Below are 16340 nucleotides of genomic sequence, written 5' to 3' on the forward strand. Positions count from 1 at the left end.
ATCAGTGGTTCATCAGGAGGTGAATGAGTTGCTCAAATAGTTTGGTTTGTTTGACACAGTGCAGTGAGAAAGCGAACCACAACAGCTGAAAATCTAACAAATGTTGTAAACTTTGGTCCCCAATCAAACAATGATCTCTTGATGGTCAATTTACTGGACTTTCAGGTCAAAACACGCTAAAAGGCCCATTTAAGTTAACTAGAAAACCAGCTAAAACCTGAAGGAGGTCAATGCTTTTCTACTAGAGGGACTGAGCTATACTTTCTGCTTGTTTTGAGAATCAGACCAGGCTACAGTTTCTGAGAAGAAGACGAATACTTCCCCTTCACGTGACTTAGACACAAGTTTACACTTCAGCAAAGTGAGATGGCAGAAACATGTTGGGCAAGACAATATCTAGTCAATCAAGTACCCCATCAGACCCTCTCTTTCTGCTTTATCAAAGTATGTCCACAAGACATACTTTGATTGTGGACAACAATAGTTTTGTCTTAAGTTCTGCACATAGTAGCAAAACTCTATCCGGACTCTTCGTGAAGCTCTACAGTCACTGCTTCTCTGCTATACTAGAACTTGAACTGCTTGATGGTCAGACCACAGGTGGGGTAGAGCAGGAATGCCTAAACCTCAATTGAATTTCTCAGCAAAATCTGTTAAAACACGTGGTTCACAAAGAGTTGCAGAGTCAAACAAGTTTGAGGTCATCATTACCTCTGCAGATGAAACAACCATCTTGGGCAGGTGGCCATGCTTTCTTCTTAAAGAAATGGATAATTCTCTCATCATACTGCTGGATGGGAATTCGTGAGGATTAAAGCTTGCCCCTTTCTACTTTCTGCAGCTCATACATATGATCACAATGATCACCAGACAGCTTAACAGCCTGGTGCAGCAGTGCTTTTTGTCCAGAGCACTACAGAAGGGGAGATGAGATGGAAGCAATGCAGTACCTGCCTGCAAATCCACAGGAAGAAACAGAAGATAATCTGCACTTGTGCTGATGAGAGCAGAAACAAGTGCGTTCACAACAAACACAAACCAGACATGAATTTTAATGGAGGCATCAGGAGTGTGAGTGTTCAGCTCTGATGTGGTTTTCTTAACCTTTGTGCTCAGATTAGTGAGAAGCAGAGATGGTACGGACCACTATGATCCAGTGTTTCTATATGTGATACCAACCGTACCTGAGCCGGACCAGCTTTGTCTTTCTCTTGGTCTTTGACTTTCCTGTCCTCTGTGATGGGGCTGGGCTGCGTTCTTAGTTTCACCGGACCACCTTTGAAAATGTCTCCGAAACCGACGCCTATGATCCGTCTGGGCTGATGGGTGGCTCCGTTTCCTGAGTCCGGCTGAGGAGTTGTGGGAGTGGCAGCTGGTTCTGTTCCACTTCCATCTGCAAGGAGACCCAACAAAGTCAGATGAACACTTTGCTACGATCCCCAGTCCTGCATCGTCCAACATCGAAAGAACAAGAACAAGAAAGAACAGAGCAGACTGTACTTCTTGGGGAAGTTCAGATCCTTCAGTGTTTTACTTTGGATTAATCCTGCAAGTTACAAAGAAGTTGTAATTTATTACATGTCAATTTCTAAATAGAATAACTTGACATTGGGAAGCTTCAAAGTTAGATTTAAATGCTGTAATTCCAATAAAAAATACTGAATGATGAGTTGGTTCTATGAGCGTTAGACCACACTATAACCAATAAGAAGACTCTAGAAGCCGACTTTGAAGACTTTGGATAAAAAATATCAAAGATAATTGTACAATATTACACAAGACTATGACTTTTTGAGTTGGGAAAACATGATAATTTATTCAGATGTCATACTTGTATATAAACTACTTCAAGGTTTGGCTCCACCATTGCTAATAAAAGACCTTGTCTAATTACATTTACAATCAAACATAACCACAAGAGCAGTTTGGAGGGAAGACTGTAAAATACTATTTAGGGAAAATTCTTTCAGTCAGTTTTATTTTATGTTTGAGCTTCAAATCCTTGAAGTACTCTGCAGTCAGAACTAAAAAATATTACATCACTGAACTGTTTATAGAAATCACTTAAGCATTGTTGACTAGATAATCAAAAATGCACTCATGTCTTGAACAACTTTTAAATCATCTTTTTTCCCAGGTGGATGCAACTTGTGTTTTCTTTACTCCAGGTTCTGACTCGATACTTTAAGCACAACATTGAAGTGAAAGAGTGACAATGAATTCACCTGTCACGTTGCCAAAGAAAATCTCAAATATTTATATTTAGAGAGATCAGACACTGTCCAAGATCTGAGGCTCATTCAGCAAACTGACTGGGCTTCTTCCACTTTTACTTCCGTCTCTGTTCAGTCGTATACAGAGACAGAGCAACATGCTCAGCCATTAAGGCAGCCCAACTCCAGGCCTCAGCATGGTCAGCTTACAGCAATCAGTGAATTTGTATGCATGACTTCTTCTCCCTGTTGTGCTGAGACCAAGGTGGCAACGTTCTAATTGGGACGCTGCATGGAGCCTGGCACATTTAGCCCAGCCCCACTGCCAACTGGCAGCACAGAATAGGTGTGACCGCTTCATTCTTTCTGACTTTGCATAACAGTGAGTTATTAAAATATGCATTGTAAAAGCTGGGTTATGAATTACTGGTGTGGGATATTTTTTTTTTTTAGTTTTAATATGACAGAAAAAAAGTGAAACTCAAACAGTGAAATAAACCACATGGTCGAGTTTGAATCTGCCCACTTCTAACAAAAACAGATGATTTCTCCGTTTTGGCCTCACTCTACTGTAGTTCATGTTTTTTATAAACAAAAGCTTCTCTGCAGTATGATGCTTCCACCACCATACATCACAGTGGAGAATTTTGAACAAAGCGTAATGTATGGAGTTGTTTGAGAGGTTCAAACTTTCTCCCTGTACCTTCTGCTAATTAGGTAGGGAGACAGAGAAAAAGATAGATATAAAAATAAAAATAAATCCTTTTTTCTAAGAAAGAAAAAGATGGAAAGATAGAGAGAGAAAGACAAACAGAGCAAAAAGAAGAAAGAGATGGATACAGAGAAAGATAAAAAGAGAAAGAAAGGGTAAGAAAGAGAGAAGGAGAAAAATGTAGGTGACATGGCTTTAAAATAAAATCTCAGCTTTTCTTCATACCAGATCTAATTTTAGTTGATTCATTTTCCATTTCTTTTCTTAAAAAGAAATTATTTTTAAGAAATCTGCAATTCTCTAAAAAGGAATTGCAAATGACAGAAAATATTTTCAAAAACTTGTTTTTCCCCCCCCAATCATTCCTTCCGGGAGTTGCCCTGACTTCAAAGTCTAACTAAATACTACCTGTAAAACAAGATGGTTCGCTCTGGGCGGGCTGACATCACTGACATTTGCCAAAAAATAAATCTTCAGAGACAGTAAATTTGATTAATCAGTAAAATTGATTTATCACCCATTCACAGCTGGTCAGACACATTAAATGTCTTTTAAATACACTAAAGTTTGTCTTTCCTCATAACTGAAATCAAATCGGAAAATTTTTGGCTCCATGTTTGACGCCCTTAGTGACAAAAATCTTGCTCGCAACAAATCATTAAGTGTCTATTAGGGATGTTAGACAAAGTTATTACCTTTTAGTCTCTTTGATATTTATACTGAATGAACTACAATCTGTAAATTTCCACCAAACTTCCACTGGAGTTTTCTTCCAGTGTCTTTCTTCTGCAGGCAGCACACACCTTGACATTTGTTCATACGCTGCAAAGACCCATTGTTTTGTTTTGGTAACATTTCTTCCAAATGTCAAACCCAGAGTTACGTTCCAGTTCCCCTACGATGATTTAGTTTTCCTTTTGCTGCCTCCTCTGCAGCTGCAGTGTCTCTAGAAATGCTGCTGAGCCCCTCAGCTTTACCAGGTTTGTCAGCCGCCGTGTCGTTGGCCTCTGCCTCTTCTCCTCCTGCCTCCAGCTCTTTGACGAAGTTTGATGGAAACAGTCCAGATCTGCCGTTGAGACTCCCGCTCCACCAGCCCTCCTCAACCTGCCACCAGAAGAAAATAAATCGAAAACATCAACGATCCTCTACCATTCTGACTTTCAGGTCGGTTGGATGAAGAAACAAACGTTTGCTTCTTTTGTCTGCATGCTCTGACATGCAGAGAACAAAACCAGTCAGGAGATGCTCAGCGCTTTAAAAACAAGCCAACAATATGGCATTCTTGCTTCAGCAGACCCACGTTTAAAAGGAGCTGGTAAGATTCCAACCATGAGCAGAGTACATGACTGAAACTTTTAAATTACCTCTTCTAGGATGTCGACGACGTCTCCGACTTTCAGCTCCAGTTCATCTTCGTTTACCGGCTGATAATCAAACAGTACCTTGCACTGCCTCCTCTTCGGCTCTGTTGGGAACGAGGAAGAAGAAAAAAAAAAGACAAAACAAACAAAACAAAAATAAGTCTATGTTTATATCAAAAAGCGTCCGTGTGTGTCTGTGGATCTGTGCTCACTCTCAAATGTCAGGGTCTTGCAACTGACAGGTAAGTAAGCAAAGAAAGGTGTAAAACCTGCAGGGGGACCCAATCAGATTGTGCTGTGGGAGACACACCCAACCTGAAGACTGGGTGTTTAAGAAGCAGAAGATGTAACCCACGGACGGAAAACCAGAAAAACATCTACGTTTAAGAAAGAAACAACAACAAAACAACTCTGTAGGGTGAACTGTGGAAAATTTGTAACTCGGTAGATTTGCAGTAGAAAATTTCGCCATGAATCACGTCAAACTTACAGCATAAAAACAGAACATGCTGAGGGGTAGCAGCCGTGAACACATTTTTATCCAAATTTTATAATGAATTACCGTGATTGGCATCAAATTAATACTGATTTACAATAAATAAGTGTGAATAAAATTTAATTTTCAAAACAGCAAAAAAGTTTTGCCGATATTGTTTAAAGCCCGTTGAATAAGAAACGGTGACCAGAGCTAACTCTGGCTGTATGAAGCATGATTATAGCATAGGAGCTAACATTAACTTTTTGGCTAATTTGGACTTAAAAACTCAAGTTGACTAACTAAACAGATTAAATTATTGTTACTCATTATTTTAGTGGAAGCCAACATGATGTATTTAATTTCCCTTTGGGATTAATAAAGTATTTTTGAATTTGAATTTGAACTGAAAGCATTTAAGCAAACATTAGCTTTGTAACTAATTTGGACTGTGAGCTGCTGACCATCTGAATTCAACAAAATCTTTTTTTTTAAAAATCAATGCCTATAGGAAAATACTTCTAATCCCAAAAACAAAATTTGAAAAAAGTTACGGGTGGTTAAGGTACAGAATCAACAGAACAAAGTAATTTTTGTGTTAATTAATAACTGTATATCTATGGATTCACCTATTTGCTGCGTTTTCATAGACATGTAGCTTCAAATTATTCACAGAAAAGTCGCTTATTCGAGGATGTTTTGGTTGTACCTCTAAGAGCGACAATAATGATGACTGTAAATGTTAGCTTCTCCAGTAGCACTAAGATGGGTTCCGACAGCACTCTCTGGTCCCGACTGTAATACAATGAGGAGGAGAGTCAAAGTTACCAACTTAGATGGTAATGTGTTTCAAATGAAGTCAGAAGACACACAAAGATTATTTAAAAAGGAAACTGTATTTCATTTTATGTTGAGACATGTTTGAAAGGAGTCAAAGTTTTCCTCTCTGTCTGTTATGAAACATGCTGGACTTGAAAATGTCTCCAGAATTTTGGATGTCTCAGAGTTGAGATAAGGATAAATATTCTCTAGGAACGCACACAGACTCCTGGTTCAGTCATGTTAGTCAGGATGAGCAATATATATATTTAGATGTTAGAATATATCCTTGTTTTAATGTGTATTTTAGAGGCACACAGTACCATTCTATAACACAATCAAGTAACAATGTTACCTTCAGTTGTTATAAAAATGCTGCATATAACAAACATAATTTAAAAAAAATTGACTTTGCAATTTGACACCTTGAAAATGGCCTTCTGTCTCTTTAAGAAGCTCCTGCTCTTTTTGACATTACGCATTCAGCACGTCATCATAGCAATGCTTTTTATTATGCAGTCTGCAACCGAGTCAGAACTTTACAAAACCCAGAGATCCAAACCTGGTCACTAAATTCTAACCAATGTATCTCTAACAGCAAAGGTTTCCAGGCAGATCAGATATTTGCCTGTTAAAACTCTTATCTTACAGGAAAAACAACATAATTGCCATTTTAGCCACATAATAAACAGAGAATCCAGCTGAAATCCCTGTCATTCTAAGCAGGAGACAGATCAGATCTTTCTTCCTTTCACACTTCCAACAACAGGAACATTCTGCTCTATGAGGTACAGCGCTTGCTTTAAGACACTCATCACTTCGTGACGGTAAATAACAGATTTAGCATTTAGCTTGAGAAGTTCAGGTTTCACTTCACGTTTTCAGCTTTGATAAGCTGAGCGCTCTCTGAGAACAGAAACTCTTAGACAGCAGTAAGAGCACCAGACACAAACTGTATCCGTTATGGTATTACTGAGCAAGACTGGACTCATTGAAGGTATGCAGCTCACACACACAGCTGGAAGCATGACTGAACATGCAAGCTCACACACACCAACAGAACACCATGAGGTCACATTTAATTAATGAGATAAAGACAAGAGATGTTCTCAGGTTCAAACTTACATAATTCGACTGGAATTAATTACTTAGCCATGCTATCTTTTGAATACCCTTAAAAAAAAAAAAAATCACTGTCCACTTTTCATGTGACTGGTCTTTGAATAAATATCATTTACAATTTCCCTGAAACATAGTATATGCAGCCGCTCCCAAGTAGGCGGGGTTTGTCACTAACGCTTCAATAAGATGCCGACGTGTGAAATTGTGGGGGCGAGGGGTTTGTATTTTAGCAGTTTACTAAAAAAGTTTTGCACATATTTGTCATGTAAACATGACTCCTTTATCACATTGCAGTAGCTTCCTTAGCAGAACTAACTAGCACAATCAAAATTTTTGACAAGATTGGAAACACAAAAAGACCCAGGAATTAGGTGAGCTGGCTGGTAAAATCCTACAATGACAATACTAAGGTGAAGTTTATTATATCAGTAGTAATCATAATGATTAATATTTAAAAGCAAAGTAAATGCGTATGGATGAGAGAAAAAAAAATGAGAGTAGACAGTTTGTTGGGTTCAGTTGAAACAGAAGGAGCAACAACATGACCAGGGTTGTTTATTAATCACAACCTGGCTGTACTGTTCACCACTGAGGTGTTTTCACACCTGATAGTCAGGTAGACTGGGTTGGATTGGGTTGGGGACCAAAATTGCAACATTTGTTGCATTTTCAGTTGCTGTGGTTCGAAGTTTCACTGCACTGTGTCAAACGATCCAAACTCACTGAAAAACCTGTCCCCCCCGCCGCCTGTGGTGGCGCTGCACCAAGAACTACTGAAGAAATCGACATAAAACCTCTGAAGAAGACAACTTCCTTCTTCACAAAATGCAAACAAAAACAGAGTGGTGTCAGATTTTAGTGGTTGTAGAATGGAGATTCTACAACCACTAAAATCTGACACCACTCTGTCAATGATATACATTAATGGTTTGAACATCGCCTTTTAGCGGCTAATGTTAGCGACGCTAATGTATGTGCCATTGCTACGCAGTGAGTCATGTCCACAAAACCAGACTGTTCCAATGTGGGATGAGCAAGAATCCGTCACAAAAATGCTGGTAGCGCCCTTATTCCTTTCCCGATTTCTATAAATATGGCTTAATATAAAGCTGAGAAAATTGCTGATGTTTTGATATGAAAAATATGTCTTCACTCTTGATATAAATCTATAAACAGTTTAGTTACTGTTAAGATGCAAGAGACGACTAAGCAAGGCAATTGCTATTTTATATTGGTCAATAACTTAATATTGCATAACTGCAGCTGTTAAAATGAATTTGACTAGAACTGAATGGGAATGTTGTGGAAGGAGAAATCCCGTCTCTTACTCTTTGATGCTGCGGGGGGCATGGGCTGGAATCCCCCGGTGGGGATGCCGATGACACTTATCCTCTTGACCAGGTTGGCCACACTGCTCTCTCTGCCCTGAGGCTGGCCGGGCTCCTCCTTTGGCTCATTTCTGGTTTCCTTGACCTCTTTGGGGTCCTTTTTCAGCTCCTAAGGAAAAAGAACATGAAAAATAAATGTCTAACACTTTAACTTCAAGTAACATTTCCCATATATTGGGGAAAAAAAATCTGCAGTTCTCTCTACAATGCAAATGAATGCATCAAAAACAGGTCACTGCTGAATGTGGTCAGGGGGAGCGTTCCATACAGGAACTGTGCACAGACGCATCAACTGGCTTCCATAGAAAGAGGACGTGTAAACCAGGCCTGGTGAGGAGAAGCGAAATGCGACCTGTGGCAGCTGCTGCAGCCGCTCTGCAGGCGCGACATCGTAAAACTTTCAAGACACTCGTGTCTAAATGGAGCGCCTGGCCTGCTGCTGATTCCAGCCAAGTCAGGGAGTCTGGCTGTAAAGCAGCTGCCAAAGAGGCCGATTCTGGGAAACTCCCGAACAAAAAGTCCAAATCGTACAGAGAATCAGGAATGGAATCAGGGTTTCCCAACCGAGCTCAGAGACATGTGGTCAAACCAGGGAAACAGGTGCTGCTGTCATATCTCTGTATTACTGACCGAAAGTCACTTAATAAACTTAAATCTCCACCCAATATAAAACTGCAGTGTGCATCACAGATAATGATCTTTGCGGTTGAAGGAGCAACAAAGTCAGATGTTACATTATTCAGCCTGAAGTCAGGCTAACGTTTGGGTGGAGTGATACAGTGGAGAAGATCTGAGTAAGCAGGAAGATCGGAAATTATTAGACACTGTTGACAAGCCACTAAGTTGGCAATGTGGAATCTATGAGGAACAATCTTTGAATTGCACATTTATACTCCAGCTCAGACGCTTCGCTTTAGCTTCCCTCCATTTCTTGCAGCTTCACATATTAACTTAGGAGGGAAGAAATGGCGACCGCTACATTGAACAGAATTCTAGTTGTAATGTAATAGTAGGCTTAGTCTTACAGTCTGAAAGTAAAACTACCAATAAATCCATTTCCAGTTACTTCAATTTACAATAAAAAATTAGCAGCTCAGATATAGCAAACATCAGACACCTCAGGTGTTAAATGTAGTTCTGCTTTGCATCTTATGAATATGTGAGAACAAGCAGCAACTTGCTGTAATTTCTATTATGACTACTGAGCTACGACCATTAACTTTGAAAAGAAAATTAATTTTACACACACAGGCTACACTCGTCTATAGGGCGTAGATGACGATGTTGAATGTACTTTCGAGGTTTTCCTTTTTAGTTTGTGAGAAATTTTTTTATTATAATTGACTTTTTATCCCCTCCGCCATTTATTATTAACAAATGTATGAAGAAAAAAAATTACACACACCCTAAGCAAAAATTTAATTGGTTATTTGGAAGATGATGCTTTTTCCATAAGTTAGACGAAACTGTGCAGTGAAGCTAACTAAAAATGAGAAATTAACTTTTAAATCTCATCAAAACTTTTACTAAAATAAGTAAAGAATTATGTTTTTTTTGTGTGACATCCAATAATATCCTTCATCAAAGGATATTGTCATCCTTTGGAAAAACGTTTGTGAAAAGCTGTTCAGTAGCCAAATCATAGTGTTCAAAGTGTGTGAATAAAGTAGTGGCTTAAAGTCTGGACATTACAGTAGCTATGTAGCAGCTGACGCTAATAAAATATCAAACAGCAGGTAAAAGTTTTACAGAAATCAGAGATTAAAAATCGGTCACAGGACTAAAGTGTGTGTTTCTTATGTTCATCCAGAAATGATTAAATAGATAAACGTTTTGCTCAGTACAACAGTTCATAGACAGGAAGCTGCATCAACCAATGAATCTAACTTGAAACTTAAGATTGTTGGGCAAACTGCCCACCTCAAAAACCTGAGCCATAAAATACGATATATTAGGTTTACCACAACTTTTCTTTCTTTATTTACAACCCAGAAAAATAAAGGAAAGAAAAAAAAATTTGCTGATCCGTAAAGGTTGTGTATCCTGTAAATGTGTGTGTATAGGTGTGTGCGCATGGTGACCTCGTTTGTGGCCTACTTCCTGGTTTACAAATGCTGACATGAAAGTTCTAGTGGAGAGGAAATCCAGCTGAGTGTGAAACCACAGGAAACATTAAGATGAGTCCAGCATTAGCAGGTTTCTCTCCAGACAGAGAGCAGTGGACCTGGGCGAGCTGGAGGCTCTGAGCTCCAGGCACAAAGCTACAAACCGCCAGATCTGCACTTTGAGCTGGGAAAGCAGAGCGACAGTCTGCTCACAAGAACGAGCTTGTGCTGGCACCACACCCTAAACACACGCAGGGTGCTAATTATTTAAATGTGACAAGGAAAGAAAAGAAAAAAAGATTTGATTTCGTTAACTGTCATTAAGACAGACAGGAATTTCTTTCCTTTCTATGAAAAGTTGAGATGTGGAAGAAATGACATTCTCAAAAAAAAGCTGTTTAGGCTTCGTGTAGGCAATTCTGTTACATCCATCTAAAATCTGAGGAAAGTCGGAATTTTCCTAACAAATTCCAATGTAGTTGGGAAAATTAAGCCTAAAAGCCTCGAAATGAAACAACAGGAATGGGCAAACAAAGTGTGTTGGCATTATTTTGTCTCATTCTACTTTACCATCATGAACTATTTTGTGTTGGTCTCATTAAAAACTCAAGAAAAACTTCATTAAGGCGCTTGTAAATGTTTAAATAGTCATTTCATCATGGCTTACAGGGCCTGAGGGATGAATGCATACAATACAGCTCTGGGTATTTGTCTCCATGGGTGTGTATGTGTCAGCTGATGGGTAATAAAGTGAAATATTAAAAGGTAGCTATGCTAAAAACAGTTAAAAGTCATTACCTTAACTTTGTTTACACATAGCAGGTTCTCAAAGTCATTTATATATTTACTAAGTTTAGACCAAGTAGAAATATCTGGTGTGAACAGCCAAAAAAAGTTTCAGTCAAATTATTCCTACTAAATATACATCTGTTTGACTATGAAGAGGCAAAAACACAAAGTGAACAGAAACCATCAGATTTACTCAACAACGATGCCTTGCTCCTCTGAGATAAACTAAACTCTGACAGGAAAGCGGATGGTCGTAAATCCAGACACTTGACAGCGACGCGAGTAAGTAAATAAAATCTCAAGCCTTCCAGCTCTCTGTGTCCTCACATACAAACATCAGATTCCACATTTCCATCCTTCCAATCCTGATATTAGCATTTAGCCGGCAGCCGGCAGCCTTACCGTGACCCATTCCCACATGTTTCCTGCCTCTTATCGTTCACTGCGACAACACAGCATGCTAACCTGCTGTCATGTTGTTGGGGGCAAAGTTCAACTGCTTGCTGCTTACAGGATTACGCATCCAGGGCCGCTGGCGGCGGCAGGCCGCTTAGCGGATTACCTATCTCGCCGTGAGGATTAAAGGATCGAAGGAGCAGGAAGGAGAGATGAGGAAAGATGAGAGGAGCAGCCCACGGCAAAACGCTGACTCATAACATAAACTGTTCAATACCAAATGGCTGAAAGGCACAGAGCAGCTGAAGAACTAGAGCTGATTTCCTGTAGCTTGTTTTAACTGTAAAATAATTAAAGGTTGGTTAATCATGTCAGAGTTTATTATATTTAGTATGAGACATGGCTGTGCAGAGTGTAAATTCCTGCCTTTGGGGCAAGGGCTGCAGGAAAATGAAAGCTAAAAACCAAAATAGTCGTCATCATTATCTTCAGTGGAGATGTCTGTGACAGATGGAAGAAATGAAAATGAACAAAGATTCTGATCATTAGGAAGTGAGCACAAGCTTTCACTTTATGCAGCTTTTTTTATGCAACATATTTTGGTGATGAGCGTTTTTTAAGACTTTTTTTGTCTTAAAAACACGATTCTCTGTTTTACACAGTTTGAATTCTTAAAAAAAAAAAAAAGAGGGACAAACATCTTGTAAAACTAAACCTGCTTCATTTGTGTATATAAGTAGTTTATTTACACTTGGTAATTTATTTCTTCCTTTGATGCACTAAAAGTATTGTGTGATTTTGTATGTATTTATAAAGAAAGATTTTTTTTATTCTGGTGACTGTTTATAAGAAAAGTAGGGGGAAAAAAACGTGTAGTTACATATTTGATTTAAAAAGCAGAAAACATGGAATATTGTCTGTGATATTATTAGAGATATTTACAAACAGACATTGCAATATTGTTTGGCATTATTGCCCACCCCTGCATGATGTTTGTGTTTTTGTTTGCTTTGTAGCCTCACAACAAAACCTGAGTGATCTACCTAACCTGTAAGTAGGCCACACCTGGAGCTACTCCGATAAAATTCAACCTCCCAGGAACCGGCCTGTCAGCAGCACAAAGGAAAACATGATCCGGAGGTAGAAAGCAATACAAGACCCATCGGTGTTCTCCCACCTTAACAAAGTTGTCTGGGAAGACCCCTCTCTTCCCGTTGAGGTCCCCCTCCATCCAGCCCTCCTCCTCGATGTAGCGCACATTCTTGATGATGTCACCCGGCCGCAGGGTCAGCTCGTCATCGTGGAGCGCGTCGTATTCGTACTCCACTAAGACCTCTGATCCAGACAGGGATGGGGAGAGAGAGAAAGAGAACAAAGATGAGGAAAGCAAAACAACAAGAAATGTGAATCAAGACCCCTAGAGCACAAAATTAATTCTTCAATGTGGTTGGAAATGTACTGCCTAGTTCCTGTAACAAAAAAAAAAAACAAAAAACAAAAAAAAATCTATTGTATTTTTTATGCAAGTGTGCTTGGCCTAAGTCCAAGCAGAAACTGGCCCCTATATGCTGAACTCAGAGCAGGTTGAGTAAATTGAGTAAATTGAGTGTGCTTATTTTAGGACGAAACTAGCAAGAACACACTTCCATTCTGTCTAATGCCTTTAAACAGAATGACATAATTTAAAGGTATGTCGGCTTGATTTGGGACAAAATGGTAATAATAATTTTGAATATTTTAGTTACTGACGTTCCAGTAACTTAAATAATTTCAACTTATTAAATAAGTTGAAATTATATAATATCTGAGTGGCAAAGCACACATCATTTATTATTCCTATGGAAGAAAGCAGAAAGCCGGCGGAATGATTTTCTTAAAAAAGTTTTCTCAAAAATTATTTGCTGAATTTCATGTTTTAAAATACAAGTGTGCAATAATTTAAGGGATATACAAGAGAGGTAGGGTTAACCCTCATCATTTGTAATCGTAAAAATACCAGAGACAGTGTTTCAGTACAGCAGAGAATTGAAGGCAGAATAACACAAGTACACCAGAACTTTAATTTCATTTAATACTGGGACTGGAAGAAGACATTTTAAATATCCAAAAATAAAAAAGAACAACCAAAACAATACATAAAATGGATTATAATGTCTCAAAAAACAAATTTGCTCTTTAAAACCTATCAATCACTGGGCTCAGAGAAAGAAAACAGGTAAAGATACCAAGTTTTTCAAAATGGCAGCTTTTCGAGATTCTCTTTCAAGACTAAGCAATGCAAATGAAAATTATGGAGCTCATTTTAATTTACCACGTGATTAACTGGTTTATTGCTTATTGTTGTGGGTTTAATCAGTGCATCCCTATGCAACACAAAACCCCTGCTGGATCAATCCTCTCATCTGCTGTGAAATCAAGTAGAGAAGAAACATGCTGGATTATTCCTTTACAGACCCTCTGACCACATGACAACAATCTCCATGCACCATTAACAGCATCACGTAGCATGGCACGCCGCACAGCCTTGATGAAGTTCCTACAGCAGGCTGTGTGATTGGCTGTTTACTCAGCACTCTGCAGAGAGCTGGCTGCTGGCCTCATACCAAACACAGATACAGGCAACACACTCCCAATAGCCCTGCAAGGCACACACACACACAAACACTCATCTGGAACACTCATTCACTAACACAACATTACCTGCTGTTAAACTTGGCTCAGCTTCAGTAGAGTGTGTGTGTGTGTGTGTGTGTGTGTGTGTGTGTGTGTGTGTGTGTGTGTGTGTGTGTGTGTGTGTGTGTGTGTGTGTGTGTGTGTGTGTGTGTGTGTGTGTGTGTGTGGCCTCCCTCTGACATCACTAACCCTGGCACCAACACCACGGCAGCCTGGGCCTAAGTCCATGCAGAAACTGGCCCCTATGCGCTGAGCTAAGAGCAGATCTCTGCTCCGATACAGCCGACCAGGAACAACCAGTCACACCAGACCAGCTTGGACAGTTGTTTTTCTGAAGAGACACTTAAAAAAATTTTTTGGCTGATGACTGGAACTGGCTAATATTCAGAAGCTAAAACATGAAAACATTGTTCTCGTTAAGTCAACAGATCACAACCAAGAACCACCAGGTGGCACTGGTAACACTCTTCAGTGTGAATGTTGCTACTGAATGGAGGAGACTTGGTGCTTCATTCAATTTTATTACTCTTTTTTTTTTTTAGGCAACTATATGGTTGTGACTGCATGACAAAGCAGTCACAGCACCATAAACACTGCTCTTGAAAAATATAGTCAGCCCTACATCATAGCAATGAACATTTGTGACCAACTCTCCCTGTAGCAGATGTCAGTGAAACATCCATCACCTGTCTGTGTAGACGATGACATGAACCAAGGAGTATTTATGTACTAAAAATCATTTGTCTTAATAGTCCAATTTGGGGGGAAAAATATTTCTTCACTACCTATAAGCCATAATCAAAGGTAAAACATTTTTTATATTAATCTCTATATTTATGACTTAACATTTTAACTGGATTACAGTAGCATATTTTCAATAACACCTTTAATTTATAGAGATGTAACAGTGCAAGAGTAGGTCACAGGTAGGACTGACAAACATCAGAGTTACCAAAACAGACATGAGAAACCAACAAAACAAAAGTGTTGCAGTAAAATTTATTTAAATAAGTTCTCACATGTCGACATAAGCTCCCGTCTCAATAAAATGTCTTTGCAGAAGATTTTAAGTAACAGAGGTTAACTTGCCTCAGTTCTCTTTCCTGCAGCATACGTCTTTGAGAACTCATCCACATACATTACAGGAAAAAAGTAGGTCTACACTAACCTGACCTGAGTGAAGAAGTAATTTCACCAAATTGAAAACCTCTAATCACTTCAAAAACAATAGAACACTTCACATTTGGCAGAACCATCTTGAGAATATAAGACTTTTGGAAAACATTGTGTGGACTGATTTATGAGAACCAAGTGCTAAAAGGTAGTCACAGACAATGAAGAATGATATTGTGGCGTTGAAAACGATTCTTTTCTTCCACACAGGTGAGTTTTTAATCGAGCCTCTCACTGCAACTTCCAAACACTCAGGTAAACATCTGGAGATACACACAGCTCACACCCTGTGAGACAGTCTAAACACATGAAGCGGCTCCACCCGGGCTTTATATAAATAAACTGCTTAGCCACTGCTGTGAGCTGTAATTTGACAGAATCTGTTAATGTGAGTACAGGAAGACAAAAGAGATCCGAATGAGATGGAAACTGAGCTTTTGAAGCACACAGGGCATCCTGCAGGTCTCAAATATATTAAAGGTAGAACACAGTCTAGTTACACACCATCGGTTAGCAGATGGTGTGTAACTAGACAGATGAACTCTTTAAGAAACCATTTTCAGAATAGCTTGGAAAGAGGGGGAGAAAAAGTGATGTGACATGTGATGGTTATCCTTACAGTTCTGTTCAGAATTATAAGTGATTGTTTCAGATTAGTGGCTAATGTTTTAATGGCCCCCAATTCTTTGCAGATTTTGTCCAAATCCAGTTTGTTTTATTGCATAAAACAATAAGCATGCAGGATGTTTCTGCATTATTGATACGGATTCTGATATGTGTCGGATCTGGTGTCGGCCGATACGGATCCGACACAGGAGAATAGTGCTGAATTGACTTTTTTTTTTTTTTTTAACACGGACATAAATGTACTGAATTACAATTTTATTTGAGAACTTTGCACCAGTACAGACACTTAAATGCACCAGTAGCTCAAAAAACAACACAACTTTAATTTGCTCATGCAGTGTAATTCAGAGTGTAACAGCCAATGTAAAATAAAAAAAGAGGAACTGAAATTGACAAAAACAGCAGGATGACTATTTTGGTCAAACATGTAAAACTAAATTCCAAGAAACCTTCTTTCAAATGGTTCAGAAAATGTAATTAGGAACTC

At 39.0% G+C, this 16340-nt stretch overlaps 1 protein-coding gene across 2 annotated transcripts in view; it reads right to left on the minus strand.

Moving 5' to 3' along the window:
- The window catches only part of cd2ap (CD2-associated protein), a 53054-nt gene that overhangs the window by 28535 nt on the left and 8179 nt on the right, over positions 1-16340 (minus strand). For both annotated transcript variants that reach the window (XM_088002180.1, XM_088002179.1), the window contains exons 2-6: positions 12558-12715; positions 8031-8199; positions 4290-4390; positions 3903-4029; positions 1185-1393 (exon numbers count right to left, since the gene is read on the minus strand). In XM_088002180.1, coding sequence (XP_087858306.1) covers positions 1185-1393; positions 3903-4029; positions 4290-4390; positions 8031-8199; positions 12558-12715 — 764 coding nt within the window. The remainder of the gene's footprint in view (positions 1-1184; positions 1394-3902; positions 4030-4289; positions 4391-8030; positions 8200-12557; positions 12716-16340) is intronic.

This window comes from Poecilia mexicana, unplaced genomic scaffold, assembly GCF_051168715.1.
Source record: "Poecilia mexicana isolate PSO_F unplaced genomic scaffold, ASM5116871v1 scaffold_21, whole genome shotgun sequence".
In the NCBI taxonomy this organism is placed as follows: Eukaryota; Metazoa; Chordata; class Actinopteri; order Cyprinodontiformes; family Poeciliidae; genus Poecilia; species Poecilia mexicana.